Here is a 26389-nt window from a genome sequence, read left to right as displayed (position 1 = left end):
AAAATCTCGTACATCATGAACCCAGTGATTGAAGTCTACCTGCACTAACGCCTATCCACGGATAGTGGTGTCAACTATATGCCAACGTCCGACATCATCATAGCACCGTTGCAGATCCACAACCTCCAAGGCGGAACTAAGAGAAATCCTCTTCCTGTTTCTCAATCGTGCTCTTGACCCGCAGCAGCAACGTCGTCTTCCACTTGTCCAGCTTACTCAACTGATCGTACTGGAACAACTACAAACAATTAGCAACTTCCATCTCCTCTCTTCTTCCCCAACTTCAAGCATACCTTCTCCGAGAACACCTCCTGATCACCGTCCTGCACCGCTTGTGCCAGATCCGTCAACAACTGGTGCTCGCGCTGCTGGGTAAAGCTCGGATCCAAATCGCGGTAGCGGTCCAGGGCGGTATTGACGCCGACCTGGTCGCCGGTGCACAGCTGGCAGATGCCCGCTTTGAGCAAGTACTCTTTAACGGACCAACGCATGAGGTTGTTGTTGATGGATGACTTTGATACTTTCTCGTAGAGCTCGATGGCTTTGTAGTAGTCTTTGCCTTCGAGAGCGATGAGGTCGGCGGTTTTGAGCCAGAGTTTGTTGGCCAGGGCCTGTTTGGTGGGGCTACGGTTAGTAGGGTTGTGACCGGTTGAGATGGGGTTGAAGGAGGGGAAGGAAATGGGGGATGTTACTTCGGCGTTATCCTAGGAGGTAGTTAGCATGTGATGTTACGGTCAGGGTTAAGTATGTTGGAACCTACGCTCTCATACCATCCAGCAGCCTCCTCGTACGCAGCGGCCGCCCGGCCGTTGTCGCCAAGCTCGACCTCGAACAGCTCGCCGAGGTTCTGCTTGTGCGTTGCTGCGCGGCGGAAGTTGCCTTTGCTGCAGTAGTGCGCGATGGCTTTGTCCAGACATCGCGCTGCGGCTTCTGGGTCGTCCTTTCGGTACGCCTCTGCGGAGCGGTTAGATTCACGTGACTTGAAGATAGCCGGGGGAACTGAAGAGCGTACTGAAGGCTTCTGTTAGGGTGTTCGCTTCATCGTCCGGCTCGTTCAACTGCTGTCGTTGCACTGCTGCTGCTCGCTCGAAAGCTTCGCCGGCCTCTTTGCCTGTTTCATTTGTCAGAATATGGAGATGGGAACTCGCAGAAGACGAAGATTTTCCATATGGGCTTGGAGGCTATCGCAGGCATACCCATCTTCTGCATTCGGAACGCATTTGCAGCGGCAATGAACTGGTCTGCTGCTGCCTCATCTATCACTTTGGTCAGCCTCTTCTTCATCACTGATTAGTCAAGATATTCGTTTACATTTCTCTTGACGGCCACCGAAAAGGCTGAATCCGCCCGAAGCCTTCTGCAGGCTGCTTTCTGCCTATCGTACATATCAGTATCTCATATCGGCTTTGTGGCGGTGTTTCAGAGCTCCCCCACCTGTCGGAGCAGCGCTCTCGGATCTCCAGCCATTTTTGCTAATTTCCAGCAAGGCCGTGTTGATCTTCGATAGTAGATAGGAATTAGGGATCGGAGGAGTGAGTATTATGGAGGTCGAGAGTTGTGGTTTGGAGTTTCGCAGTGACAGGTGGCTGCCGTCCAGGTCGCAGATGACGAACCTAAGTGGTCTGTGCTGCGGAGCTGATGATGGCGGCTGAACCTCGGTAGAGCTACTGCCGTTACATAATGCTTCAAGCTCAACGACACTCCATCACCACCGCGAACGTCAAGCTTGTACCAAAAGCTCTCTTAGTCCATTTTCCTTTCACGAGGCTTCCTTTTTCATTAGAGGCTCATTATGTCTTCGAGTCGTACATTTGTCTGCGCAAGATGTTTGCGACGAAACCTAAGACCTCTGTTCGGTCTTTTCCGCACCTCCTCGCGACTTGCAAAGCCGAAGAATATTCACAATGACGCCGGGGGCGCAAAGAAAATGAGCTCTAGCGATCTAGAAGCACTTCTAGCACAGCCAACATGGTCGGCAGAATCTCTGCTACCGCCGAAAATCCTTGCGTCCGACGCGCCGAAGATCTCGTCCAAGCAACTGCACCATCTCCTTCGTCTGTCGGCTCTACCGCCTCCGGAAACGCCTGAAGAAGAGAAGAAGATGCTAGATACATTATCGGCACAGCTACACTTTGTGGGCGAGATACAGCAGGTGGATACTACAGGGGTGAAGCCTTTGCGGGCTATAAGAGATGAGACGGCAGCTGCGGAGCATGAACAAACGATCACGTTGGAAACGCTGAAAGACGCATTTGCGAAAGAGAAGGTTATTGGGAAGCATTACAAGCGCGTACAGAGGGATACCTCGCCCGTGGACGCTAAAGATGTTGAAGACTGGGACGTGCTTGGGTGTGCTGAACGAAAAGCTGGGAAGTACTTCGTTGTCGAGAGCGAACGACCGCAGGAATAAGGCAATCGCGCGAGATGTGCGAAATGCCGAGTGTTGTCAAGCATGCATCTTATACACGACCACATGAGTTTACCAGTTGTAGCACTCGGAAGTGAAGAGTGTTAATTACAAGAATGTGGGCTCGATGATGACTGTATCGCCTTCCAGCATCGATCAAGAAAGCATCCAAACGCTAACTCCATTTTCCAGCCGCGAACCCCGCAAGGAAATTGAGCGTTCAAAGCCATTGATATCATCATATATCGTTATCAATATCCACCTCGACATGTATACCCTCAGCGCAACGAAGGTCCGTAATATGACCTGTCCCATTTCTTAACTCAGCAGAACGAAATAAAAAAAGCGAATAACCCTCTTCAGTGCTTTGGGCGCGATAGTTCCTCCCCACACGACGCACAATACTTGACAACATGGGCTTCGATGCAGCAATCGCAAAACGGAGTCTCGTCCAAGTCGGAAAGGTCTGGCGTGGGCAATCGCTCGATCCTCGGCGTCGCAGGCGGTGTCGGCATGTTTGGTGACTCGGTCCGCAACCTGGGATTTTCTTCGACATCGACCACTTTGCGGGGAATAGGGTTTTGAATGATGATAGCTTTGGCCTTTCGGGACTCTGATGTCACGTGCCGCCGAGATCCCAGGTCCCTCTCAGACGATGATGCACCGTGACGGATGCCAGGCGACGTTGAGATAGGACTGGAGAGTACTGCGTCTCCATGTGAGACTGGAGAATAAATCTGGCCAGCAGGAAGGGGTGGCTGCGAGGATGTCACGTGCGAGCGCCGACGGGACTCTGATATACGAAGGACCTTCCCATCGTAATAGTCGATCTGGCGGTACAGCGGGGTCATCCTTGGCGATGCAACGTACGCTGTGGCTTGCATGGTGGGCCGTGACGACGACATGGCGACGACTTAGGAAGCCGAAGCAAAGACAGCAGTAAAAAGGGACAAGAGATATGCGAAGTGTGTCCAGAGGCACCGAAGGGACTTGAGATGCCTTAGCAAGACGTTTCGTGATGGCTGATTGGGATTTCGTGATGGATTGGAGCGAGGGGAAGTGGGAAGTAAGAGTGATGGGGAGGTGGGCGGCCTGCGCCGTTTAAGAGTGGCCGCGGGCACGCCAAGCCCACACCCACCTGATGTCTGGGGGCTCCAGCTCGGCACAATCCCATCCCGGCAGGCCTACCTATACGTCTCGTTCGACACAATCAGCCGGGTTTCCGTCGGTGGACACGATTTTACGGCAAAAAATTCGACCGTGCACGACTTGTAGGGTGGTGGTTCGGTCTGGTGTCGCTCAGGGCTCAAGCATGGGCGGCCTCTGATGGAGGACGCTGGCACACCACAACGAAGCCCCCCACAGCCCCATACGGCCATGGAATGACATGAGATGCTCTTTAGGCCCGATGCATCCGGTTTTCGTTATTATCTTCATCGACCTTGTCGTCGCTGGCAGCTTCTCGCCCTTTCCTTCCTATGGCCCACTATTTCATCCTTCGATCGAACCGTTACTTTTCTATTGGCCTCATGACACTCTGTGAGAAGTTTGGAAGTCGTATCTCTTCACACGCGTGCGTTCTGTGCTCTGCGTACCTCGACAGCTCCACGACATGAGGTCCAGATCTTAGTAAGCAATGCCTTATGTAAGCATCTTCACCACCCAACGAATCGGGCAAAAGATGGCCAGTCAGCCTCATACCGAGAGCAGCTGCTATAAGTCTGTTAAATCATTCACCCAGACCTCCCAATTCACCTGGTTTCTGCCAACAATGGGTTGAGCCCTCGTCGAAGCTACCTGCCGGTTTATCTTGCGTCTGGCCCGTGCAGCGCTCTCGTCAGGCATCTACTTTTTCCAGGCTCCGCCACACTGCGAACTGGAGACCGGCCAAGATATAAATTTCCGTAGATAAACGTTCTCTATTGGCCAGTCGCCCTCCCCTCTTTGCGGTTTGTCGCACTCACCACCGTGACTGGTTGGTATCCATGGATCAAATCCCTAGTCCCTTCTCATGCCCACGATTGTACACGTGTGTCATATATCCGGTCTGCCGGGGGAAAGTCATTGCGCTTGTCGAATATGTAGTCTCAAGGATTTTGCGTCGCTATGATCGTTGCTACTTGGTTTGGGGTGGTTCCCGCTTTGAGGCGAAGGGATCGGATCTCGCGACAATTAAAAGATGGAAATATGGCTGTATCTATGCGACGTTTCCTTAGAAGACTCTTCAGCTGGCTTGCCCTAGTGGGTGCCGTAGAGAGGTTGGCGGCGATGAAGAGCGTTCGCATTTCGGCATGCCTTCACCTCTTGCCGTTCGAGGAAGGCGCGATCGTGCAAGTACGTACAGACCAACCCTCCGCCCAATCCTCTTCTTCTCTCACTCCCTCCTCTTTCACAACTTCCCGGCTCCGGTGCTCGAGTCGGAACAGCATGGCATCTCTTCGAAGCCTTGGAGCTGTCGCGCTCCTTCCGCTCGTATGGGCTCTCCAGTCTCATCAACCCCGCGAGGATGCCTCAGGCGACGGATTCGTGAAGCTTGCAGTTCATGCTAGTCAAGCGGGCACGGCCGACGCGTTTGAAGCACCGCTTACAGCCAAGTGGGCCGGCTTCGCTTACTTCATCAACGGTAATGGCACCTGCAATCCACTTCCGGCCCGACTAACATGGCGCACAAATTACAGTCACGATCGGGAGTGATAACCAAACTGTTCCTCTTTGGCTGGACTCGGGATCTTATGAGATCTGGGTCAATCCGTCCTGCGCTAGTGCTCCACTCTGGAGCAGGGATGACTGCAATGCCTCCCCTCGGTATAGTCCCTTCACCTCGCAGACCTCGAAAATTCTCAACGATGCCTTCAACCTTACTTATGGTGGCGGTGGTATGGTCGCGTTGGGGTCATGGTTCAGCGACGACATGAGCATCGGCTCTGCAACTGTAAAGGATCAGCATTTCGGTGTCGCCGCCGACAGCACAGGCTTTGAGGCCGGACTGATGGGCATTGGAATTCCCGAAAGCGACCCACATCCAAATTTCGTTTCAAATCTAGCGGAGCGGAAGCTTGTCAACAGCAACGCATTCAGTCTAGATCTGCGATCACCGAACGAGACGGGTATGTACGACAATGATATTGATGGTCTATGTTCATACTAAGATTCTCCTCCATTAGGCTCCATCATATTTGGAGGCATCGACACCAAGAAGTACAAATGTAAACTGGAAAGGGTCCCTGCTGACGGGTAGGATTATTCTCACCTATCACTCCTCTCTGTACCTAACTTCGTCCTACAGGTTCACGCTCAATCTTACCGGCTTTGGCCAAACATTCCCAAACGGCTCCAAAACGACTTATGCGCCCTATCTCTGGAACAAAAACAACTTCTCTCAAGGTTTGCCGGTATTTCTTGATAGTGGCTCCAACGTTAATTATCTTTCGAACGACGTGATTTCTGTGATTGGCGAGGACTATCCAGGCGCGAAACAGGTAATCAACGAAATAGGACTGCCAGAATGGATCGTTCCGTGCGAAGCTCCCGAGGGCACTTTCGACTTTTCCTTCGGCTCTACGACGGTCAAAATACCTTATCGGGACATGATGGTCGGCGACTATTCCCCGAACAAGAACCAGACTACGAATGAATGTCTTCTTGGTTTCGGTCTTGGGCCCCAGGACCAGGGATTGATCCCCCACATTCTTGGTAATAACTTCATGCGCGGTGCATACCTTGTTTTCGACTCGGAGAATAGCGAAATCTGGCTTGACGAAGCCGATAACTGCGGTTTAGATATCATTCCAATCGGCAAGGGCAATGTCTCGGTCCCGCGGGTGCCTGGCTGCAAATGCAAAGCAGCGAGCTCGGCGACGGCTAGTTATGCTGTCCCAGCTCCTACTTTGCCTCCTCTCCATCCTCATCAACCACGCGGCATTGCCGCCGGTTAACTCCAAGCAAGCGACGTGGCCGTCAAGGAAGCGTCAGAGTGAGCTTCCGCTTCCGAATCTTTACTCAGGATACGCTTACTTCGTCAATAATGAGTGCTTTCTGCTCGCGCTCACTTTTCTGTCGTTGTCGATCGTTATGTAGTCACAATCGGCAGTAACAAGCAGAATCGAATTCGAATAACACTTCCCAATCGCTCACCCTATATATTAACAGTGGCTGTTTTACAAACGTTGGTCGGAGTGATTTATTCGTTTGCATAGGGAAGACGTATCCCGGTGCTCAACAATGCAAGGACAGTCTCGGTAATCCGGCCTGGAAGATCCCATGTAAGCTCCGGACGGAACGTTTCATTTCTCGCTGGGCAGCCTAACAATAAGGGTGCCCTACCAAGATATGATTTACAAAGACTACAACGGGAACTGCTATCTTGGCGTGAATCCTGGGCCCGAAGAGACGTGGCTTCCGAACTTTGCGGCAGACACTTTCTTGCGTGGCGCATACGTTGTCTTTGACGCGGAAAACGACGAGATATGGATGGCGCAGTCTGCGGATTGTGGTTCAAGTATCGTTCCGATCAGTAAGGGCAGAGATGCAGTGCCTATGGTTCCGGGATGCGGATGAGTATCAAAAAGCCTTTGAACTGGCGCCGGCGTAAAACCGGCGGCCTATTCAGCGCCTTCTCGCTAGGAAGAAGGCACATGGAGTAATCATTTATGAAAGGGTTCAATGGGTGCCGCACGCATCCTACGACGACCTGGTGGCAGCTAGATGACTGTATGTGTAGATCACGATCCATCCAACTAGGTTGGTACACAACACCTGCTGCCTCTACTACTAACTCCGCCAGACGTGAGCAATTTCGCAGTCCCCTGTGCCCGCCCTGCATCGACCGGATTACTTAGAATCAATGTTCATCTTGATAAGTCTATAGGAGAGGCTAAACGTCCTAACCAACCTCAAACTTACCAAAGAGGTCTTGAGACAGTTTCATCCCCGGATATTCTCTTAGGTGCTGGAATCGGAACACCACCCGTAGTCGTCGGAATGTGACCTCGGGGGTGCGTGAATGCTCCCAGGCACTAACACTCAGAGCAAGTGCTGGCTGCGCCACATTTCATTGCCACACCCCGCTTGAGCCCAGAATCCCGGTTCCCGTTCAGGTTCTGCGAACTTCTCAATACCAACATCGACAGCGCCATCTCAAGTAGACCGTCCCATATCCAGCGACATAGATTCGGAAGTGGAAACACCATGTCATCCACGAACCAGCTGTCTACCTCTCGCCCCTCGGAGGCAAGTACAACCTCGGATCCGCGAGCCCCTCCGTTTGAGGATTCTCTCCGCCACATCGGTCTTACTCTTGAAGAGATCCGAGCCCTTCCGGAAGAACGACGCAATGAGCTTGCGCAAAGACTAGGTGTCGTTTCCTGGGAACCTTTTACTGTCCAAGCTATCGGTACGCCAGGAGATGTGTACGCGCATGTCTTAAGGGAGGATCCAGTGGTTGCACCGATTCCGGACGATGGTGGGGAGGATGAAGTTAGGGAGCTGGTAGGGGCGGAGAAGGGGAAGAACGGAAGTGGGAAGTGACGGAAACTTTCCTAGCGATCGGTTCAAATACCGGGGGTTTCAGCCATCTTTTACCGGTGCTGGATCTTGACGTATCAGAGGGAAGGTGACGAGCTGCTGGCCTTGTACTCAGAAACGTGCATATGCCTTGCTCCATTAGCTCCGTTGGGTTACGACTGGTCTCATTCGGAGCTTCTCGAGAGGCTGCTGTAAGTACAGCTATATTGTATGCATCCTTATCCAACGCTCTTACACCATATGGCTCTAGAGCGCCTTTGTCGGGCTGTTGTGTTGGATGATACTTGGAGGTCGGCGACCGCCCATGTGGTGGAGTTGGGAGACCCTTGACATATCGAGTTTAGCGCCGCGGGGGTGGAGATTACACCGTGAGCCACCATCCATCCCCAAACCTCATCTTCACCGACTTATCCTCGCCTACGGCCTCGGGTTCATTTAGATCGTTCTGCCGCCTTCTAGCGGTCCTCGCCTTTGGGCTCAGGCTAACTGCAAGCCGCGAGAGCACTTTCACATTTCGGCGCCTTACAGTATCGAAAGCGCTTCCGCCGGCTCTTGAACCAGGTGTCATACCAACAACATGCAAGTCCAATGTTAGGAAGGCCCGATCGACTTCCATTTCTCTGGACTCTAGCGAGAGCAGTGCTGTACTTTATGTTACTACCCATCTCTTTTAAAGACTGTGAGCGGCCTACCTCGCACATCAGACGCTCGGACACCGGGGCAATCCCTTCTGACCGCGTAATGCTCCCTTCATCTCGCTGCGTTGATTCGGCCTTGTGTCAGCATATTCAACCACTCGGCTGATTTTGAGGAGAGCCGGGCCTGCAGCTAACATCGAGCCAGTGAGAAGCGGACACAATGATTGGACACCAATTCACGGAACGTGTGTTTCCCAAGTAAATGGTTCTTTCCGCGATCTGCGCTCGCCATCCCGTGCGCCCTCCTCAACTTTGACCGTTTCCTTTTTCTCACCACTCGTATGCGGGCCGCGAGTCCTCTTCGCAGATCGTTGCTTGGAACATAGTTCGCTCCACGCCGAGGAATGGTGCCGAAGGCTTGAACTAGCCAAGAGAGAGCCACCAGACCATTACTTCCGAAGCACCGCCGCGTCAAACGTGTCCAATTTAATTCTTTCGCTCTACCTTTGTCCACTTTCTTCTTCCTGCCCAAACATCTTCCGCTCAATCCCAAGATGGCAGATAGAACCTCGAGCATACTCAGTCCTTGGTTGAAGCCGAGGCAGGTCTTCATCTTTCCTTGCTTGGAGTCTGAACGTCTATCCAGCTGCTGTGGAACACCGAGACGACGGTAACTCCCCGTAGCCTGTTGGATCGGGTCCGCAGCTGAGCTTGTATGCAAGGACGGTAGCACGACCGTCAACTCAAACACCTCGACCACGTCAAAGATGTCTCCAAACACCGGAAATGCTAATGCGCTCCAACATCACCCGGCGGAAACCCGAGCGAGGCCTTCTTTATTGAAAGCGGGTAATGGCCCCAAAATCTGTACGTCGAACCACTTCCCTCGCCTCACCCCAGCCCACCAGCCCCAAAAGCCTGGTACCTCTCGCACTAGGCTGGGACCAACCTACTCCCCTGTCTTCGACTCTCTGAAGCACTTCGCCATCTCCCTTCCGATCTCTCCGTCCTGAATCCCCATTGGGCTTCCCTTTTCCGGCAGCCTGTTTTATTGGGGATTTGGCTGCTTGCAATACACTCTTGCATCTGTTCTTGGCAATGCCACTGCAGAAGGCACCTCCGCAGTCTGCCTTCTCCGCCGATAAGCCACTGCTAACATACCGGCAAACAATTCGAGAACGCCGAAGGACACTTCAGACAATTAGTGAACTTTCGACCCAAAACGTGGAGCCATCAGAATGTGACTGGAGAACCTCAGGGCAAAGTAACAATACCAGCTCGCGCGGCACTGATGGTGTCATTACAAGCATTGAGAGCACCAAACGCAACCGAAGAAGAAGTCTCCCACAGCACGGCGCCAGATTCGAGAACGACCTTAATACCAAACCTTCAATATTGGTGACTCCGGCGGATGCTCCATTCCTACGCCGCTCGTTAACGGACCCTATAGACTGCACCCGTGGCAGCCGTCACCAATCGAGTGGAGAATTATTCACGCCTCGCAATGACCTGAGCAGACTCTCGGTCGGTTCTTTCTGCAGCTTCCATTCACAGGACCCGCCACTGCCGCCAGTCGCTGAAGGAAGCTCTGTCGGGCTAAAAAATTCACACCCCTATATAGATGTTCCCACTGCACAGGTTAATAGAATGGGATCCAAGGGGAAGCAACCGATGAAAATGCGAGACGGGAGCGGGGCTTATGGTCTGGGCCAAGGATGGAAGGCTAGGAGAGAAAGAGAGAGCGTGGAAATGGAGCAGGCAGTCGTAGAAGCAAAAGCTCGCCGGGAAAGAGACGGTCGAGGCATCGTAGTTGGAAGTTCCTCTAGGCTACCTGCAATGTCTCCCCTTCCTATCGCAAACGTCAAGGACAGCCACAGTAGGATCCAAGCCAGCCACCAGCAGTCGCTCGAAAATCTTCGAGCAATGAACAACAATCGTACCCCCCTACCACTTGATAGAAGAACCAGCTACAGCCAGATCGTTCCGATGCATCAGAACGGCATTAAAAGAACTGGCTCGGCAGCATCCACAACGCGGCTAGCAAATCCCGATCCGGCGTACCAGCCAGTGCCACAGCTTTTGAAATCATCCGCAAGACGCTCACTTAGAAGTCCTATTGCGCAAGAGCCGCACCGACCAAACCCAACACGATCCTCTAGCTCATTGAGACCTTCCCCGGTCTCAACGACAGGCTCATCCTCGATGCAGTCGAGCGTCTCAAGCAATCCCCACAGAACGCATCAATCTTCAAGGACCTCTACATCCTATTTTAAGCCTACTGGAACGTCCGCTCCTCGCCATAGTCAGCAATATGTCGCCAAAGGACGTTCGATACCCTTTCCCGCTCTCACAAACAGTATGCCTCAAACCAATCATCACATTTCTTCCGCGACGCAGCAGACAGTTCAGGACCCGCGCGCCAGGCGGGGAAGTCAAGCCTCGCAAAGTTCAAATCGCCATTCCTTAGCATCACAACGATCACGTTCGCAATCTCATCTAGGCTCCCAGCCTTCCATTGCCCACTTTCACGCAATCAGCAATGCCAGCACGATTATCTACGATGAGAACCCTGATAAGAGGGGCATGGATGTGCCGAGGATGGAGAGCGTACGACTGTTGAGAGAGAGGGAGAAGTTGGTTAGATGGAAAGCAGAAAGAGAAAAGGCGGAATTCGAGAGGACGGAAAGAGCGAAGATCAGAGAACGGGTTAGGCGCGCTAATGAGCTTGAAGAGGAGAAGGAGAAAGAGTTGGCTAAGCAGATGAAGAAAAAGAAGAGTTGGCTTTGTGGGTTGCTCAGGAGTAGGGCTTAGGGAAAAAACATGGAAGGCTACTCACTCGTCTGCGAGGCATTTTCCTTGGATCTTTGCATTTCGTCCACTAGCATTGCGGGGCATCAATTCGCTTCACGTTCCCTATCTTCGTCTTTCTCGGTGCGATATCTCCCTGGGTTTATAGACATCCCTGCAAACGAAAGCATCACTCTGGCGATCATGTTACTGGATGGGTTACTTTGGAGTTGGACAAGGCATTGTCACATATCACGACGTAGCATTGCAGCTCGAGATTTGTTGTACGTGGCATACTGCGACCCCGTTACTATCGTTCTCGCACGGAGATTGCAGATCTCGTACATGCATCTTCACATACCTCAACGACCGAGACACAGAATGCAGCCAAGTCTAATAGCACACCCGCCCAAATCGCTAGCTACAGATGAAATATCCTGGATAGACTTCACTTACCCTATGATATTCGCCAGACTGATGAGCAAGTCTCCACCCGTGCTGACAACGTGCGGAGCCGACTCCCTTATCATACGATCCGATACCAGGCTGTCGGTATGCATATGCTGACGGGCTAAGCGAACGGGACGGGCTAAGCGGACTGAAGGGGATTTTCTCCGAGGCCTCGATTCGCAGTGGGCATATTGACTTGTGCATAGGGCTTGCATGGACGCTGGTCGGTTGCGAGTCTGACGCCAATTGCAGGGAAGGGGAGTCAGCCTTGTGGGGATGCGTTGAGCGGGGGGATATTGGATGACGGCGCTTGGAGTAGGAGGGCAGATTTCGCGCGGAGGGCTGTGAGCTTGATGGTTTTCGAAGAGGAGGGTTAGTATTGAGGTGGGATATTAGGGCTGGGTACGCGTCTTTTTGGGGTCGTAGTGGTCATTCGTAGGCATCGTGGTCTTCACATGGCACCTGCATGGGGTTTGGCGGGAAGAGCGTACCCCACAAGGCTGCATTGGCCAATCAGAGCAGACCATGCGATGCATCCCACTAGTCGAGCCAGCTTTCTCAAGGAGACATGTCCGCAAGTACTCCGTACAGTACACTCCAGCCTTACATACCATCGAATATGCCTTGGTTCTGAGAAGGATGCGGAGAAATGGGGAAGCGGAAGTTGACCCGAGTGCTGAGCCCCATGCTGAAAGTGCTGTGCCGCACCCGTCCCCTCTTGACAAGCTGAGCGCTTGCACGGAAATGATCGTCGCGGATGCTCATGCGGCAAGCGAAAGCGGGTCATGTTCAAATGTCCGAACGGGAAGGAGAGCGAGGGCCGGTGGAGATGGGCGCATAGAGCTGCGCGTTTGGCTACGGATTCAAAACGCAACAAACAACCATATCAACACTCTGCTATAGAGGCGTGTTCTATGCTAGAGGATGTGACTGGTTGCTTTCTCCCGTCGAAACAGCGCAGTCTAGGGAAGAAACATGGGCCACGCGTCTATATAGAGTTTCCATAACCGCATCGCTAGCATGTGTGCCTGAGGCAGCGTTTCCGCGTCCGACGGGTCTGACCTAGCTACGAGCCCAGGACTGAGTCGAGCTGCTCTCCTCGCAACGCAGAAGCAATCTCCCGGACGTTGCATGAGTAGCGAGAGCAGCTCCAAGAGAGATGGATGCTTCCGCAGCTGGCGTGCCTTGCAGCGGGCGAGTGGGCGCGCGGGCGGATTGGCTGTGCAGGTTGCTTTTTCGGCTCGTCCCAGCAACGCGGACGGCTGACGGCTGGCGGTCAATATTGCCCGCTGCGAGGCCATTCGGAATCGGCGAAGTGCTGCCAGATTCGAGTAATTCTCACACGCGCTGCAGCAATCGCCAGCTGTGCACAGACCAGGGCCCTCGTCGGCGTGGAGCTGGAGCTAGACCGAAGCAGAGACACCTCTCCCCACGCCTCGACGGAAATCCTGCGAGCGCATCACCACCGCTGCCTCGACATCCGTTCTCCCTTCCTCCTCCCTCCCATTGTGCCATCTGCTCGACCGCTCTCCGCCTGCCCTCCCCCGCCGCCCGCTTCCAATGTCTGGCAGCAGAGCCCCGCTTGGAATTGCGCCCAGTGGCCCGCTGTCACAAGCCCACGGCAGCCGTCACGTCGTACAGACGACCTTGTGAAGTCGCCTCCCCCGTCCGCTGCGCCCACGAGCTGCCACCGGGACCCGCCATGCCCCCGACTGGGCGGGCAGCGTGCTCTGCTGGCCAGACCGCGCGGAGTTCGAGGACAGCGCCAGCGGAGCACAGCACCAGGCGCAGCGAGAAGGCAAAGAGCGCGCAGTCAATGCAGGCGGCCCAGGCCTCTGCAGGTTCCACAGCGCAAAGGCCTGCCGCTCTAAAGCACCGCGCATACTCGGCGCCCATGGTGCCCAAGCACCGCGGCCATGGAACCGAAGACGACACAGGGGACCTGGGCTACGAGCCCGGCGACGGCGAGGAAATTGCCGGCGACGAGTTCTTCCAGCGCTACCACTTCCCGCAGACGGGCCAGTCCGGCAAGGACGAAGCTTCCTCGAGCTCTGTCGACTCGTCCTCCGACACCGAGGGGCCGCTCTCGCCCACCCACATCAAGAACCGCCAGCCAGCGCCCGCAGACACGGCTGCAGGCCCACAATCGCCTGCGCCGTCGACAGGTGTAAGTTGTTTTTTTGGATCCTCAAGGGACGCCGCATTGCAGTACTGACAGGTGCGCCTCTAGTCGGGAAACAGCGACGCAGCGTCCGCCATGCAGGACATTAACATCGCTGTCCTGGGCGCCCGCGGGACAGGGAAGTCCACCTTCATACGCCACGCTCTCAAGCTGCCCGATACCGGTGCCGCGGCGACATGCACGCGCAAAATGACCATCGACGGAGGATACTACATAGTGCGCTTCTTGGAAATGACCTTCAACGAGGTGCACATTGGAGACCGGAACAGTATCAAATGGCCGGAAACGGTCGATGATCTGGCAACGCCGCGAATAGATGGAGCTGTGACCATATATGATGTCACAAGCCAGGAGAGCCTGGCCCGGGTGCCAGAAATGCTCAGTCAGTATTCTCACATTTGGAGGCGGAATTCGGCATCCGTGAGTGCATCATGCTGACAAGGCTTGATCAGATGTGCTCTCCAAGGCCAATCTTCCCTTCATATTGGTCGCCTGTAAATGCGACCAACACCCCGCGCACCGTGAAGTCGACCCTGCGGTAGTTGAGCAGAAGGCGAAGTCATTCCTAGGAGATGTGAATGCATTTCAAACCTCGGAGGCTTCCCCAGAAACGCACCGAGGTTGCTTGTCCGTGATTACACGTGCTGTGATAGCAGCCAAGCGACGTGAGTACCCTCTTTTGGTTCGTTTTGAACATGCATGTGCTGCAAGGATTCCCATGTGAGCCATACGTTTGCACCATCATCTTCGAACCTTTTATTGATGCCAGATTCGCAATTGACATTGTGCCAGCTCAATCTCAAGCATCCATGGCTCGACGTCGAGCGAATTCTTCTGCCGTGCGCTCCAGCACCGCGAAGGATCCATGGGGACGAAAACACGAACGAGCAAGTTCCGAATTCTCGGCCCGATATCGACCCCGTTCATCCGAGGTGAAGGGTCACAGATACAAGTCGAGCGAAACAAACAAGACATTTTTCAACTTTGAAGAAGAATACGACTCGAATGAGTCCGATGAAGAGGTGTCAGACGCTGAACAGAGTGTCGCCTCCGAGATGCCCACTGACGAAACTGGATACACGTTCGACCAATTGGTGGATCGTTTGCTAGCCCAGCCGATGTCGAAGAATGATTCAAAATTTGGGTCGATATTCCTCGCGCTATACCGGAAATTTGGAACCCCTGGTCAGCTTCTCGAAGCGATTCTGAAACGATTTGAAAGCCTCAAGCGGAAACAGAACCCGCCAGTGATACGAATCATCGCTCAACTACGCTATTGTGCTATTTTGCAACAATGGGTAAGCTACTATCCAGGCGACTTTGCTTATCCAACAACGCGCAAGATGTTACGAAGATTTGCCACATCATTAGCCTGCGTACGCGAGTTCGCGGCGGCAGGAAAGGAGATCCTTCATGATCTGGAGGCGGTCACAGAAGATGACGACACGGATTGGGCATGTAGCGATCGGCAACGGGCTCAAAATGAGCAGATACCGACATTCCATACTGTTCTGGACGAAGATTCTGAGGACGACGATTTTACGAGAGCGCTTGGCCACATGTCCATGTCATCTGAGCGATTATCGATTGCGCGGAGCAGTATGACAGGCATGTCACGATTGACTTCGTCAACAACTGCGTCGGGAAGCTCGACACAGACTTTGCTCCACGCGGTGGAGAAGAATGAGAGGCTAGCCAGACAGCTCATTCCCAACCCGATCAAGCCGCTCTCGAAGATTCAGTGGCATCAGCTCATGAACGAGCCCGAGGAAGCGATTGCCAAAGAACTCACGAGGATTGACTGGATCATGTTCTCTGCTATACGGCCTCGCGACCTCATCCGACATGTAAGCATGAATGCGGAAGAAAAGAAGAGGTACAAGAGCTTGGAGAATGTTACCCGGATGACTGAGCACTTTAACCACATTGCTTACCTGGTGGCGAACTACATCCTCCTTCGCGACAAGCCGAAACATCGAGCTCTGATGCTTGAGAAGTGGATGAAGATTGCTCGCGAGCTACGGAAGCTGAACAATTACAACACCCTCGGCGCTGTCCTAGCAGGCATCAAAGGCACCGCCGTTCATCGTCTCGTAGCGACCCGTGATCTAGTGCCTCAGACAACAGGACGCGACTTCATGAAACTTGAAATCCTCATGGGAACACAGAAATCGCACTTCGCATACCGTCTGGCATGGGAGAACAGCTCGGGTGAGCGCATTCCCTACATCCCACTCCATCGACGCGACCTTGTTTCCGCATCCGAAGGCAACTCAACCTTCATCGGAGACAAGAACAAACTTCCATCAGCATTTACTCCACATCCGGGCGTCAGCGTGTTCCAAGGCGCGCCAGGAAATAGAGATTCTCGGGAGGCGCCACCAGGCGGCGTAACAGGGAAAGAACGGATCAACTGGCGGAAATTCGAAATCATGGGCGAGGTAATCGTGGGAGTTCAACGCGCACAGGGAACGCCGTACCCATCGGGGGGCAAGAACGAGGAGATCAGAAATCTGATTCTCGACGTCAAGATCTCGAAAGACGACGATGTATGTATTCCCTTGCTCTCTCTTCACCCCTTAACCCTCCCTTTTGTTGGGGCATATGCTGACGAGGCTACCCAGGATCTCTACGAACGCAGCGTCCAACTCGAAGCCGCCGGCGCAGGAGAAAAGAAGAGATTCGTCAACTGGTTCCGCGAGCGTTAGTGCTCCTCCGTTCCTCTATATACCGCTCCTTGAGTTCTCGTATAGCATTTCTTCTTTTCTACGCAAAGAGAGAATCGTCGCTAAGCGTAGGTTCTGTACAGCAAGACTGTCACTGCCCCATCTGCCTCCCGCTCAGAACTATCAACCCGAGGCCAGCGCCAGCAACTACATGCGTATTTGACGGCTACCATCGCTCTTCGACATTACCACCTGCACCTCACCGGGTCCTATCTGCTTCTTATTTTCTACGGGCGTGGTGTTCACCCGCTCAACTTCATTGCTCTCTTTTGGTCGGACATTCAGTTGTTAGTTATTTGCATGATACCTCATCGGTGCTGGGATATGGGGACATGAATGGTTGGAAAATCTGCAAAATGTGTCATTTGGAGTCCAGCATGGGTATGTGGCGGTCATGGTGCGTTGTGGGCGTTCTAGCGCAAGCACATCCTGTCTTTAGCGATCATTTCCATCACTGCTTGCGGGATTGGCTAGCTGGGCTAGTGGGGGATGTGTATAAGGCTTGGAACTAGGTGTCGAATGTGAGGAGGATTGAGGGATAATACTGGCTCTTGATCACGAAGTAATGAAGGGTGCGTCACACAATACTCATCGCACGAGTCGTCATATGTCAACGGACGTATGCGGGAATGAATCAGAGCTATATTGCCAACCTTTGTTCGTTATGGTACAGGTGCTCTAATATTGGTACCGGTGTGAGACCCATCTGTTGCCAGCCTAAGAAACGATGGCCTGAGAATTGCACGCTGATATGACGGATCGTCTACTGGTCGAGCTTGCAGGGGAAAATACCCTTCTCTGTGCTATACATCAGTTCCCCAGCCCTATTGTAAAGATCCGCGAGTGAGGATACGTACCACGCTGGTCATCCCATCGCTCAATCCAGCCACCCGGGCAGAGGGATCGGTAGGCCAGGTAGAACTGCATCACCGCATCAGCTTCCATCGTAACAACTTCAGTTTTGCGAAGGAGCAAGTAGTACCTGACGGCACGGGGCAAAGTCCTCGCCCTTGGCAAGGATGCACTTGTGGTAGTCGACGTAGTTCTGCCAGCAGTGCTTGGTCTGGTTCTGGTTCGGGAAGCGGGCGTCGAAGCCTAATCGCACGCAAACAACATCAGCATCCCTAACTCGAGCTGTATCCGGCGCCGGGAAAGGCGTGCGGTGGCGCGCAAAAGCTGCTGCGAGCTTCACGGGGGGGCGTACCGGCTGCGGTGAGAGGTTAGCTTAGCTCGGCTTTCAGAGGGAGGAAGCAGGGCAGCCGGGAACGCACCAGTGACGAACTTGAAGGGCTTGGTCTCAACCTCCTCGTCGGACATGATTGCGGGTGTTATTCTGGAGCGGCAGGTGCTGGTGTGGGCTCAATGGCTGGCGGTGCGGGATGGTGGTGACGAGGAACGAAGGTGAGGTTGCGATGGTTCGATGGACGCTTTGTTCGGGCCAATTAGCGCCTCGGCGTTTTCCGCCCGTCGAGCTCCTCCTGCACCACCCACTGTGACGTTCAACCGACGACCCCGAATCCTCTCTTACAACCCGACGCCCTATCTTCACTCCACCACGTCCTGTTCGAGCGACTCAATTCAAGATGTTCAAGGCTACTAGAGTCATGGCTATGCAGCCCACTCGCATGATGTTCATGCGCCAGAGCCCGCAGCTGTATATGAGGCAGACTGCGCGGATGATGAGGCCGGTGCCGGTATGTATTGGGAGCTTGCTGGGTGGCAATTGAGCGTGAGGGCTGACGAGGAACAGAAAGAGGAGCAAGGCGGTAAGGCATTGACATTCGGTGGAGCGAGATGAATGAGAGAATGGACGGTTGACGCGGAAATAGCTCATACGATTTCTCAACGTCTGCGCACGCTCAAGAAGATCCCCGCTGAGTTGATCCCGCTCGGTATGTTATCTACCAACTTGACATCGTTAATGGAAGCTAACAGGATGTGTGCAGGTGTCGTCCTTTCGTAAGCCATCCTCGTCCTCGGCTATGGTACGTGGGATCGTTCTAATACGGGGCAGCATCGCCATCATCTTCGCCGCTTTTTCGATGGCCCGGAAACTCATGACGGACAAGACGCTGCGTCTGAAGAGGCAGGCTGGAAGGGAGTAGATTGCCTTGCTGGAAGGTAGTCTAACAAATGCATGAATGGTGGGGATGGTGTCCAGCTTGGAGGAGCTGTGTGTATAAATTGCATGGGAGGGTCTCTTGTTGAGTTCTAGAGAACCAATAGCAGAAGCATCTCATATGTGTGTACAAGATTGCTTGCATCACAGCTTTTGAAATGGGAGAGGTCGAGGTCGAACCATGCCATTTTCCGTTGAGCCGAGCGCCTGCAAATGCTTTGGAGCCGCACGAGAAATGCAGTGGGGATAGCCAAATAAACGCTGAGACAGCCATAAGGCGAGCGTTGCCACTATCTCTTGAAAGGAAACCGAAAAGAAATGAGGTATCTGTTGTCCATAAGCCTGCCCGTCCCTTACTCCGAACACCACGCGGCTTTTCATTACTACCCAAGAGTTCAAGATGGAAGGCGTAAAGCTCATGCCGGTTTTGGGCCTGCCTCGTCAAGTCCTTCAAGCCCTTGCATGGGGTCCATAGGCGCCTCATCTGATTCCTCTCTCGCTGCTTGAGCTGCTTGCTTATCCTCTTCGCTCACAGTGTGTTTCGCTATCCAGCCCTCCTATATATCTATTAGTGACCTTGACAACGTTCAAGCGAAGGATCAACCTACCTGCTCCCAAATCGCTGTCTTGCTTCCCAGACCCTCATTGTGCTCTTTCTGGGGCTTAGCAGCCGCAACTTTGATAACCTGCCCATACAGCTCGCTCCGGTCCATATTGTCGATGGCATCTGCTGCATCTCCGGCGCTCTCGAATTCGACATACCCAAATCCGCGGTGCGGGTCGCTCGAGCCTGGTGCTTCCGGTTTCGGTAGGTTGACTTCCACGATGTCGCCAAAGGGCAGGAAGGCGTGATAGAGGGTTTGCTGGGTCACTGCCGAGTCGAGGCCGCCGACGAACACTGTGGCTTTTAATCGTGAGGTGTCCGCCATGTTTATCTGAGGGCTGATATTGATGGTCCCGTGGTATGGCGTGGTTGTGCACTCTCGCCGTTGATTGGAGAAATGTTCGAGTAGCATCACGTGCTCGGGCCCACAAACGTAACTGCGCTAACGCCAAGCCCGCGACGATGGTCAGGAAGGACAGGTGGATGTTGAAGTGAAGCTGCCTGAGAACCCCGACCCGAATCTCGAACACACGCCGCGGCCCGCTTCCTTCCACACCACTCTGTCCTGCAAGCCCGAACTCATCTTCTCACACTCCTCCCATTTTGTCTCGAATCTCGTTTTCTATTCGGTCTGACAGCTGCAAGCGACCGTCGCTATGGTCCGCCTGCGAGAAATCCCCAGGACGGCCACCTTTGCGTGGTCGCCGGGTCCGGCGCAGCCGTTGATTGCTACAGGCACGAAGGCTGGCGCTGTGGACGCGGATTTCTCGAGTGAGACTACGCTGGAGCTCTGGGAGCTCAATTTGGACAGCGCGGAGCAGGGCGTGGAGCTCCAGCCTGTTGCTACTGTCAATGCCGAGTCGAGGCATGTAAAATGCTCCTGTATAGGCCTGAGTGTAGCTAACAGGCTCATAGGTTCAACGACATTGCCTGGGGCCAGCCGAGCGACCAATACCCTCGAGGAATAATAGCGGGCGCATTGGATAGCGGGGCATTGGTGTTGTGGGATGCGGAGAAGCTGCGGACCGGTGCAAGGTCAGCACTCACGGTGGATCCCATATGCTGAAGGGGTACTGATTGTGCACAGCGACGCTGTCATAGAGCAGATCAACAAGCACACCGGTCCCATCCAAGCGATTCAGTTCAATCCGTTCCGACCCCACATCCTCGCCTCCGCCGGCGCCAAAGGCGAGCTCTACATTCACGATCTTGAGGATCAGTCAAAGTCATTCCGCCTAGGCAAGGCCGGAGCGAACCCCGATGAGTACACATCGCTGGACTGGAACAAGAAGGTCGCGCACATTCTCGCTACGGGCAGCGGTGGAGGCTTCGTCACCGTTTGGGATGTCCGGCAGAAGAAGGAGAATCTCACATTGAATAACTTTGGGAGGAAGCCGGTGAGCGCTGTTGCATGGGACCCAGATGTCCCCACGAGGCTCATCACCGCGATCCCCGCAGATCAGCATCCGCTGGTGCTGGTATGGGACCTCCGAAATTCGAATGCTCCAGAGAAGACCCTTCAGGCGCATGACCAGGGCGTACTTTCGATATCTTGGTGTGCTCAGGACAGCAATATCCTGTTATCATGCGGTAAAGACAACCGTACGATTGCTTGGAATCCGCATACCGGCGAGTTTCTTGGCGAATTTCCGGTCGTCACGAATTGGACGTTCTCAACGAGGTTCAATCCCGCGAACCCGAATCTCCTAGCGACCGCATCCTTCGATGGCAAGATTGCTATCCAGACACTCCAGAATACCGGAGCCCCAGCGGATCAAGCCAAATCTACTGCTCAAGCTCTCGACGGCGAAGACTTCTTCTCGAAAACGCACGTTGAGCCACAAGGAGCATCTTTCTCGCTGAAGACACCCCCGAAGTGGCTGAAACGTCCGGCGGGTGTGTCGTTCGGCTTCGGGGGAAAGCTCGTCCGGTTTGGTATCGTCGACCACAAGTCGAAGATCAGCATAACCACCTTCGCGGTAGACTCAGATATAGGTGCCGCTAGCGAGGAGTTCGATAAGGCGCTGCAGAACGGCGACCTCGCTACAATTTGCGAAGAAAAGATTGCCAAAGCAAGCACGGATGAGGAAAAGGCGGACTGGACAGTCATTGAAACTTTAATCTCAAGCAATCCGCGAAAAGGACTTCTTGACTACCTCGGAGTTTCAGCTAACAAAGAGGGAGCAGGGGAAGAAAAGAAAGTGACTGGGGAACCGAACGGTACAGCAGACGAGGAGACTTCATTCTTCGACCAGTCGCACGACGATAACAACTTCCTCTCAGATCTAGCTGCTTCAAAGGGCGCGAAGACGAACAATCCGTTCCAGGTATACACTGGCTCCGAATCTGAGGCCGATAAGAAGATCACCCAAGCCCTCATGCTGGGAACCTTCGAGACCGCAGTAGATGTTTGCCTGAAGGAGAACAAGCTGTCTGACGCCTTCATGATCGCGATTTGCGGGGGTGAAAAGTGCATCGCAAAGGTGCAGGCTACTTTCTTCAAGAAGCACTCGGAAGGCCCGAACTACTTGCGATTGCTAGCTTCAATCGTTGGGAACAATTGGTGGGATGTTGTCTACAATGCCGATCTTAAGGATTGGAAGGAAGTCATGGCCACTATCTGCACCTTCGCCCCAGATACGGATTTCCCAGACCTCTGTGAGGCCCTTGGCGACCGGTTAGAAGAGGCTATGTCAGGAGACGAAGGCTCATTTCGGAAAGATGCTTCCTTTTGCTATTTAGCGGGTTCGAAGCTGGAGAAGGTCGTGGTCAATTGGGCGCAAGAGCTGCAGGAGAGCGAGGCTGAAGGCGTTGAGAAGTCTACTGGTGACAACAGCTTCTCAATCCACGCGCGGTCACTGCAGGATTTCATCGAGAAGGTTACCGTCTTCCGCCAGGTCACGGAGTTCGAGGATGCAGAGCAGCAAAAGGATTCTGATTGGAAACTCGAACCGCTGTACGCGAAGTACGTGGAGTATGCTGACATTGCATCTTCCCATGGACAACTCTCCATCGCGGAGAAGTATTTGGACCTCCTTCCCGCGAAGTACCCTGCGGCGGACGTGGCTCGCGACCGGATCAAGAAGGCAACGAAGAAAGCTGCACCACAACCAGCTGTTCAGAGACAGACCCACGCCGCACCGGCACAGCGAGGCTCGCGCGTGGTGCCGACGTATCAAACGCAACAGCCTGCTCCGGCGCAACAGACAGGCTCTCCGTATGCTCCTGTCAATCCTCTCTCGGCGCAGGTGCAAGCGCAAGCGGCTGTGCCCTCGCAGTACACTCCTGCAACGAGCCGGAGTGCGTATACTCCTGCCGGCTACCAACCATCGCAGCCATCAATCCCTCAACCAGGATATGGTGGGTATCAGCCACCGCAGCATCACCCCATCGCGCCGCCACCGCGAAACTTCTCAAGCTCTCCCTCTGTTCCTCCGGCAGCGACTCGAGGCAACATTCCGAACTGGAACGATACTCCAGATCTTGGACCGCCAAAGGCCTCGTCGCGTCGCGGAACTCCACTCAATACAGTGAGCTCGCCTTTCCCGAACCAGCAAGCCATGGCCGCACCGCCTCAGGGACCATCGCCAACGTTCCCTCCCACGTCCAGGCCGACGCCCCCACCTCCACCAAAGGGGCCACCCCAAGGACCTCCGCGAATGACCTCACCGCCATCCGGCGCTCCTGCTCATAATCCGTATGCTCCCCAACAGGCAACGAGCGCTTATACGCCTCCGCAACCGACTGCCTTTGCCGCTCCTCCCCAGCAGCCACCGGTGCCGCGTGGCACGTCGCCCTATAACCCTCCCCCATCTCACGCACCGCCTTCGAACCGCTATGCTCCCGCTCCCGGCACAACACCTTCGGCACCGCAAGGAGGAATGCCACCACCGCGACACATTGCGCCGCCGCCGACACAATTCTCGGGTGCGTCGCCATATGCTCCAGCACCGCCTGGGCAAACACCTCAGGCTTCAGCACCACCGCCAAGCTTCGCAAGGCCAGGCCCGCCTCAAGGTACGCCGCAGGGCCCGACACGAGCCGGCCCTCCTCCAGGTGGTCCCCCTCAGGGGGCTCCTCGGTCGGATTCGCGGCCAGGGACTGCTCACTCCCAGAGGGCAGGGTCGTCAGCGCCTAAGCATCGTAAGCCACTTTTATGCCCCATGAGTGTATCTACTACCTTACTAACGCATCATAGCCCCTGGGGATCGTTCGCACATTCCGCCATCCTCGCGCACCATCTACGAAATTCTTAACACAGATATGCAGCGCGTGAAGTCGAAAGCTCCGGCGCAGTACAAGCAGCACATCGCCGATACGGAGAAGCGATTGAACATCCTCTTTGATCATCTGAACAATGAGGATCTGCTGAAACCCGACACGATCCAGGAGATGAACGAACTTGCGGGTCACCTTCAGGCTAGGCAGTACGATGACGCGATTGCGATCTTCACTGACTTGATGTCGAACAAGACGGATGAGGGGAGCAACTGGATGGTGAGTTCTAGTCCGCAACTGCTTGGAAGAACCGGACATGCTGACGCCTGATAGGTTGGTGTCAAGAGATTGATTCAGTTCAGTAAGGGGACGCCGCATTAGGCGCCTTAACCTTTGAAGCGGAGCTAACACATGTTTGTGTTGGCAGAGGAGGGACTATTCGGCCGATTTGGGGAATGAGAATAGAAAACGGAATGGACGGATAAGCGTGTAGGAGTACTTCCGATAGATACACGAAGTATGAACTAAAAAGGGTAACGCTGCACAACAGCAGTTCAATTAGGGACCATCCCAACAATCCGTTCGACGCAAGTCGTCTATCTTCTCTCTTTCTATTAGCGCTCCTCGGATTCCTCGTTCTCACTGTCGTCCCACAAAACACGTTTCTCGAACTCCTCGTCCACGCTCCCAACGTTCTCCCCTTCCTTTCTGCCAGTACAAATCCACTTCTGCGTCTCCTGCCAATGGTCCCAAATAACCACAAAATCCCAAATTCCACAGTCTCGCCAGTACACCCAAGGCCACTCGACACTTCCTTCCCCCCTCCCTGCCTGGAACCGATCGATATGCGCGTCGATAAAGTGTTTTAGTTCCGCACGCTTGCGAGAGGAAGGATACGGCCAGCAACCTGTCCGGATGGAAGTGGAGCCCTCTTCCTCGCTGCCGATGTTGCTGTTTAGACAGCAGAGCTCGCGTAGGAGGTAGGCTGCTTTTAAGGTCAGGGAATCGAGCGTGGTTTGCCACTGGGAGGGATCGAGGCGCATCATCCCCCATAGTTGGTAGTATGTACGGGTGAACCGGTGGCGCTCTGTGGGCGTGAGGTATTTGGGCCGTCGGCTACCCGGCGTTTTGGAAGAGTAGTAGCTCGCATAAAGGGGAACTCCGAGTTTGCTCACTATCTCTTTCTCGACGATCTTGATGGCTTCCTCTTATCACTTTAGATCCGCGGATGATTGTGAGAACGTCGGGGATGGAGAACGGTCGGTGGATGGCGGAGTGTGTCGCGTAGAAGGTGCGAGCGTGGTGCTCGCAAGGGGTGCTGAGTGGAGCGAGATGGGCGTAGATTGGGTCGGCGTAGTCCAATAAGATCTGTTTGAATCTATGGCAGGTGCTTGCTAGGCGGAAGGCATCGTGGAAAGAGGGGAGATGGTAGAATGTGTTCAGAAGAATTTCCGTGGGGAGGTTTGCAAGAGCCATTGCTGAGACCTCGCTTCGTAATCGATCGTTGAAAAGAATTTAGAGGCCAGGTTTCTCTACTTAACCCCGGTGGGAAGTTAGTCCATGTCACCAAGGACTTTTTCCAGGCAAATCCGAATGGCATCGTACTAGATAGCGTCAAAGAAGATCTGCTTGGGTTCTTTTCATTGGTTATGTCGTACGCCAAATCACGCGAGAAGGCAAGACTTCCGTCATGCCCCGGACCGACTTTGTTTCCATATACAAGGCGGTCAAACCGACCATGAACGGACGTTTATACGATTTAAGTCAAGGTACTTGCCTGCTACGCCAACACAGATTGCTCTCTGCTGCAGTGGCTTCTTGGCAGCAAGCCGTGTCCAAGTCGTGCGCAAATGTCACCTACAAAGAGGACGCTGACCCGACTGTGTCTGGATGTGGAAACGGCCCACTCAGCCTCCCGCCGAGAGGGCTAGAAAAACGAACACCGCTTTGCGATAACTGCAATGCGCCAGTCGAAACATGCACATATACGGCCACCATATGCGCCGGAACCGACCATATCAGTGAGTAGTCGACCGCTATATGTCGAATCAGCTCAGCCATCCTTGCTAACCCAGCACGCAGCCTCTGTCCTCGCTGGTCCGGGTGGGGCATATGACAACCTCTTGAACGTGGCATTCAAGATGAAGCTTGATGGCGACCCGGCGTTCAACAAATTTCTGTGCGAGGCGATTATCGAAGGTCTGTCGGCGGCGGCAATGGCTGTGGCGCCGGAACTCGCTGGGGAAGAGATATTCGCGGATGTTGAGTTTCAGACTCTGTGTAGGGAACTGGGTCAAACGCTCGGAGAAAGGGATTTGGCAGGTGGTACTTCTGGCGGGTTATAATGGGTTTAGTTGCGGGAGATTGGGTTACTTCTTGTACGATGCCGTGGCGGCTTCTTTCTTTCTCTACGATTCACTGTTCTTTCTCTTTCTGTGTGTGGGGCTCGGCTCGGTTCGTCTTCTTCACGGGCCGGTATGTTACTAGACTGTCTCATCTAGAGAAGAGGGCTCGATCTAGAATCTATACAAGGCGCCCTTGTGACTTACTCGAATGAGAAGACATATGAGTAACTCCGTTTCTTTCATTGCTTTTTATGCGTCTCTCCAGGGAGCCAGACTGTACTTGCAAGGGGCAGGAGCAGGGCAGAAAGACGAATGCGCAGCCATCGTTGACAACAGCACAATAACTTTTTGTATGAGTCCACGCAACACTGAGCAGGTAACGGCCGTATC

At 54.0% G+C, this 26389-nt stretch overlaps 12 protein-coding genes across 12 annotated transcripts; 8 read left to right on the top strand and 4 right to left on the bottom strand.

Moving 5' to 3' along the window:
* Nucleotides 1-5: 5 nt before the first annotated feature.
* On the bottom strand, nucleotides 6-1568 carry BU26DRAFT_514046 (alpha-soluble NSF attachment protein). The gene is made up of 8 exons (XM_033827749.1): nucleotides 1435-1568; nucleotides 1312-1375; nucleotides 1197-1256; nucleotides 1013-1111; nucleotides 761-954; nucleotides 693-704; nucleotides 294-611; nucleotides 6-238 (listed from the first exon to the last, which is right to left on the bottom strand). The coding sequence occupies exons 1-8, from the start codon at nucleotides 1465-1467 to the stop codon at nucleotides 137-139; spliced, it is 882 nt and encodes a 293-aa protein (XP_033692356.1). The 5' UTR covers nucleotides 1468-1568; the 3' UTR covers nucleotides 6-136.
* A 359-nt stretch (nucleotides 1569-1927) lies between these two features.
* BU26DRAFT_413144 (uncharacterized protein) lies at nucleotides 1928-2410 on the top strand (the record flags this gene model as incomplete). Its single annotated transcript, XM_033823008.1, has 1 exon — nucleotides 1928-2410. One exon carries the CDS (start codon nucleotides 1928-1930, stop codon nucleotides 2408-2410), a length of 483 nt encoding a protein of 160 aa, XP_033692355.1.
* Nucleotides 2411-2588: 178 nt separating this feature from the next.
* Nucleotides 2589-3430, bottom strand: BU26DRAFT_42352 (uncharacterized protein). Its single transcript, XM_033823515.1, has one exon. It carries the CDS (start codon nucleotides 3310-3312, stop codon nucleotides 2767-2769), a length of 546 nt encoding a protein of 181 aa, XP_033692354.1. The 5' UTR covers nucleotides 3313-3430; the 3' UTR covers nucleotides 2589-2766.
* A 1404-nt stretch (nucleotides 3431-4834) lies between these two features.
* On the top strand, nucleotides 4835-6342 carry BU26DRAFT_499860 (acid protease; the record flags this gene model as incomplete). The annotated part of the gene is made up of 4 exons (XM_033826441.1): nucleotides 4835-5030; nucleotides 5086-5514; nucleotides 5572-5641; nucleotides 5694-6342. The coding sequence occupies 4 exons, from the start codon at nucleotides 4835-4837 to the stop codon at nucleotides 6340-6342; spliced, it is 1344 nt and encodes a 447-aa protein (XP_033692353.1).
* Nucleotides 6343-6736: 394 nt separating this feature from the next.
* Nucleotides 6737-7933, top strand: BU26DRAFT_499859 (uncharacterized protein; the record flags this gene model as incomplete). The annotated part of the gene is made up of 2 exons (XM_033826440.1): nucleotides 6737-6920; nucleotides 7440-7933. The coding sequence occupies 2 exons, from the start codon at nucleotides 6737-6739 to the stop codon at nucleotides 7931-7933; spliced, it is 678 nt and encodes a 225-aa protein (XP_033692352.1).
* A 1733-nt stretch (nucleotides 7934-9666) lies between these two features.
* BU26DRAFT_499858 (uncharacterized protein) lies at nucleotides 9667-11379 on the top strand (the record flags this gene model as incomplete). Its single annotated transcript, XM_033826439.1, has 1 exon — nucleotides 9667-11379. The coding sequence occupies one exon, from the start codon at nucleotides 9667-9669 to the stop codon at nucleotides 11377-11379; it is 1713 nt and encodes a 570-aa protein (XP_033692351.1).
* Nucleotides 11380-13507: 2128 nt separating this feature from the next.
* BU26DRAFT_558739 (ras GEF) lies at nucleotides 13508-16695 on the top strand (the record flags this gene model as incomplete). Its single annotated transcript, XM_033832597.1, has 5 exons — nucleotides 13508-13972; nucleotides 14036-14369; nucleotides 14440-14652; nucleotides 14780-16536; nucleotides 16612-16695. The coding sequence occupies 5 exons, from the start codon at nucleotides 13508-13510 to the stop codon at nucleotides 16693-16695; spliced, it is 2853 nt and encodes a 950-aa protein (XP_033692350.1).
* Nucleotides 16696-17366: 671 nt separating this feature from the next.
* Nucleotides 17367-18090, bottom strand: BU26DRAFT_514040 (cytochrome c oxidase, subunit VIb). Its single transcript, XM_033827748.1, has 4 exons — nucleotides 17985-18090; nucleotides 17696-17808; nucleotides 17571-17634; nucleotides 17367-17511 (listed from the first exon to the last, which is right to left on the bottom strand). The coding sequence occupies exons 1-4, from the start codon at nucleotides 18028-18030 to the stop codon at nucleotides 17477-17479; spliced, it is 258 nt and encodes an 85-aa protein (XP_033692349.1). The 5' UTR covers nucleotides 18031-18090; the 3' UTR covers nucleotides 17367-17476.
* Nucleotides 18091-18230: 140 nt separating this feature from the next.
* BU26DRAFT_514039 (uncharacterized protein) lies at nucleotides 18231-19152 on the top strand. The gene is made up of 5 exons (XM_033827747.1): nucleotides 18231-18407; nucleotides 18464-18479; nucleotides 18543-18605; nucleotides 18660-18672; nucleotides 18728-19152. The coding sequence occupies exons 1-5, from the start codon at nucleotides 18297-18299 to the stop codon at nucleotides 18816-18818; spliced, it is 294 nt and encodes a 97-aa protein (XP_033692348.1). The 5' UTR covers nucleotides 18231-18296; the 3' UTR covers nucleotides 18819-19152.
* A 96-nt stretch (nucleotides 19153-19248) lies between these two features.
* Nucleotides 19249-19761, bottom strand: BU26DRAFT_527398 (putative peptidyl prolyl cis-trans isomerase cyclophilin; the record flags this gene model as incomplete). Its single annotated transcript, XM_033830772.1, has 2 exons — nucleotides 19249-19389; nucleotides 19441-19761. 2 exons carry the CDS (start codon nucleotides 19759-19761, stop codon nucleotides 19249-19251), a joined length of 462 nt encoding a protein of 153 aa, XP_033692347.1.
* Nucleotides 19762-19908: 147 nt separating this feature from the next.
* On the top strand, nucleotides 19909-24328 carry BU26DRAFT_446742 (uncharacterized protein). Its single transcript, XM_033824628.1, has 5 exons — nucleotides 19909-20301; nucleotides 20352-20471; nucleotides 20524-23579; nucleotides 23635-23933; nucleotides 23988-24328. Exons 1-5 carry the CDS (start codon nucleotides 20093-20095, stop codon nucleotides 24033-24035), a joined length of 3732 nt encoding a protein of 1243 aa, XP_033692346.1. The 5' UTR covers nucleotides 19909-20092; the 3' UTR covers nucleotides 24036-24328.
* An 882-nt stretch (nucleotides 24329-25210) lies between these two features.
* BU26DRAFT_514036 (uncharacterized protein) lies at nucleotides 25211-26188 on the top strand. The gene is made up of 2 exons (XM_033827746.1): nucleotides 25211-25675; nucleotides 25737-26188. The coding sequence occupies exons 1-2, from the start codon at nucleotides 25345-25347 to the stop codon at nucleotides 25997-25999; spliced, it is 594 nt and encodes a 197-aa protein (XP_033692345.1). The 5' UTR covers nucleotides 25211-25344; the 3' UTR covers nucleotides 26000-26188.
* The last annotated feature ends 201 nt before the right edge of the window (nucleotides 26189-26389 follow it).

This window comes from Trematosphaeria pertusa (assembly GCF_010094035.1).
Source record: "Trematosphaeria pertusa strain CBS 122368 unplaced genomic scaffold BU26scaffold_1, whole genome shotgun sequence".
NCBI lineage: Eukaryota > Fungi > Ascomycota > Dothideomycetes > Pleosporales > Trematosphaeriaceae > Trematosphaeria > Trematosphaeria pertusa.
Note: the sequence above shows the minus strand (reverse complement) of the source record. Positions and strands in the feature narration are given on the sequence as shown.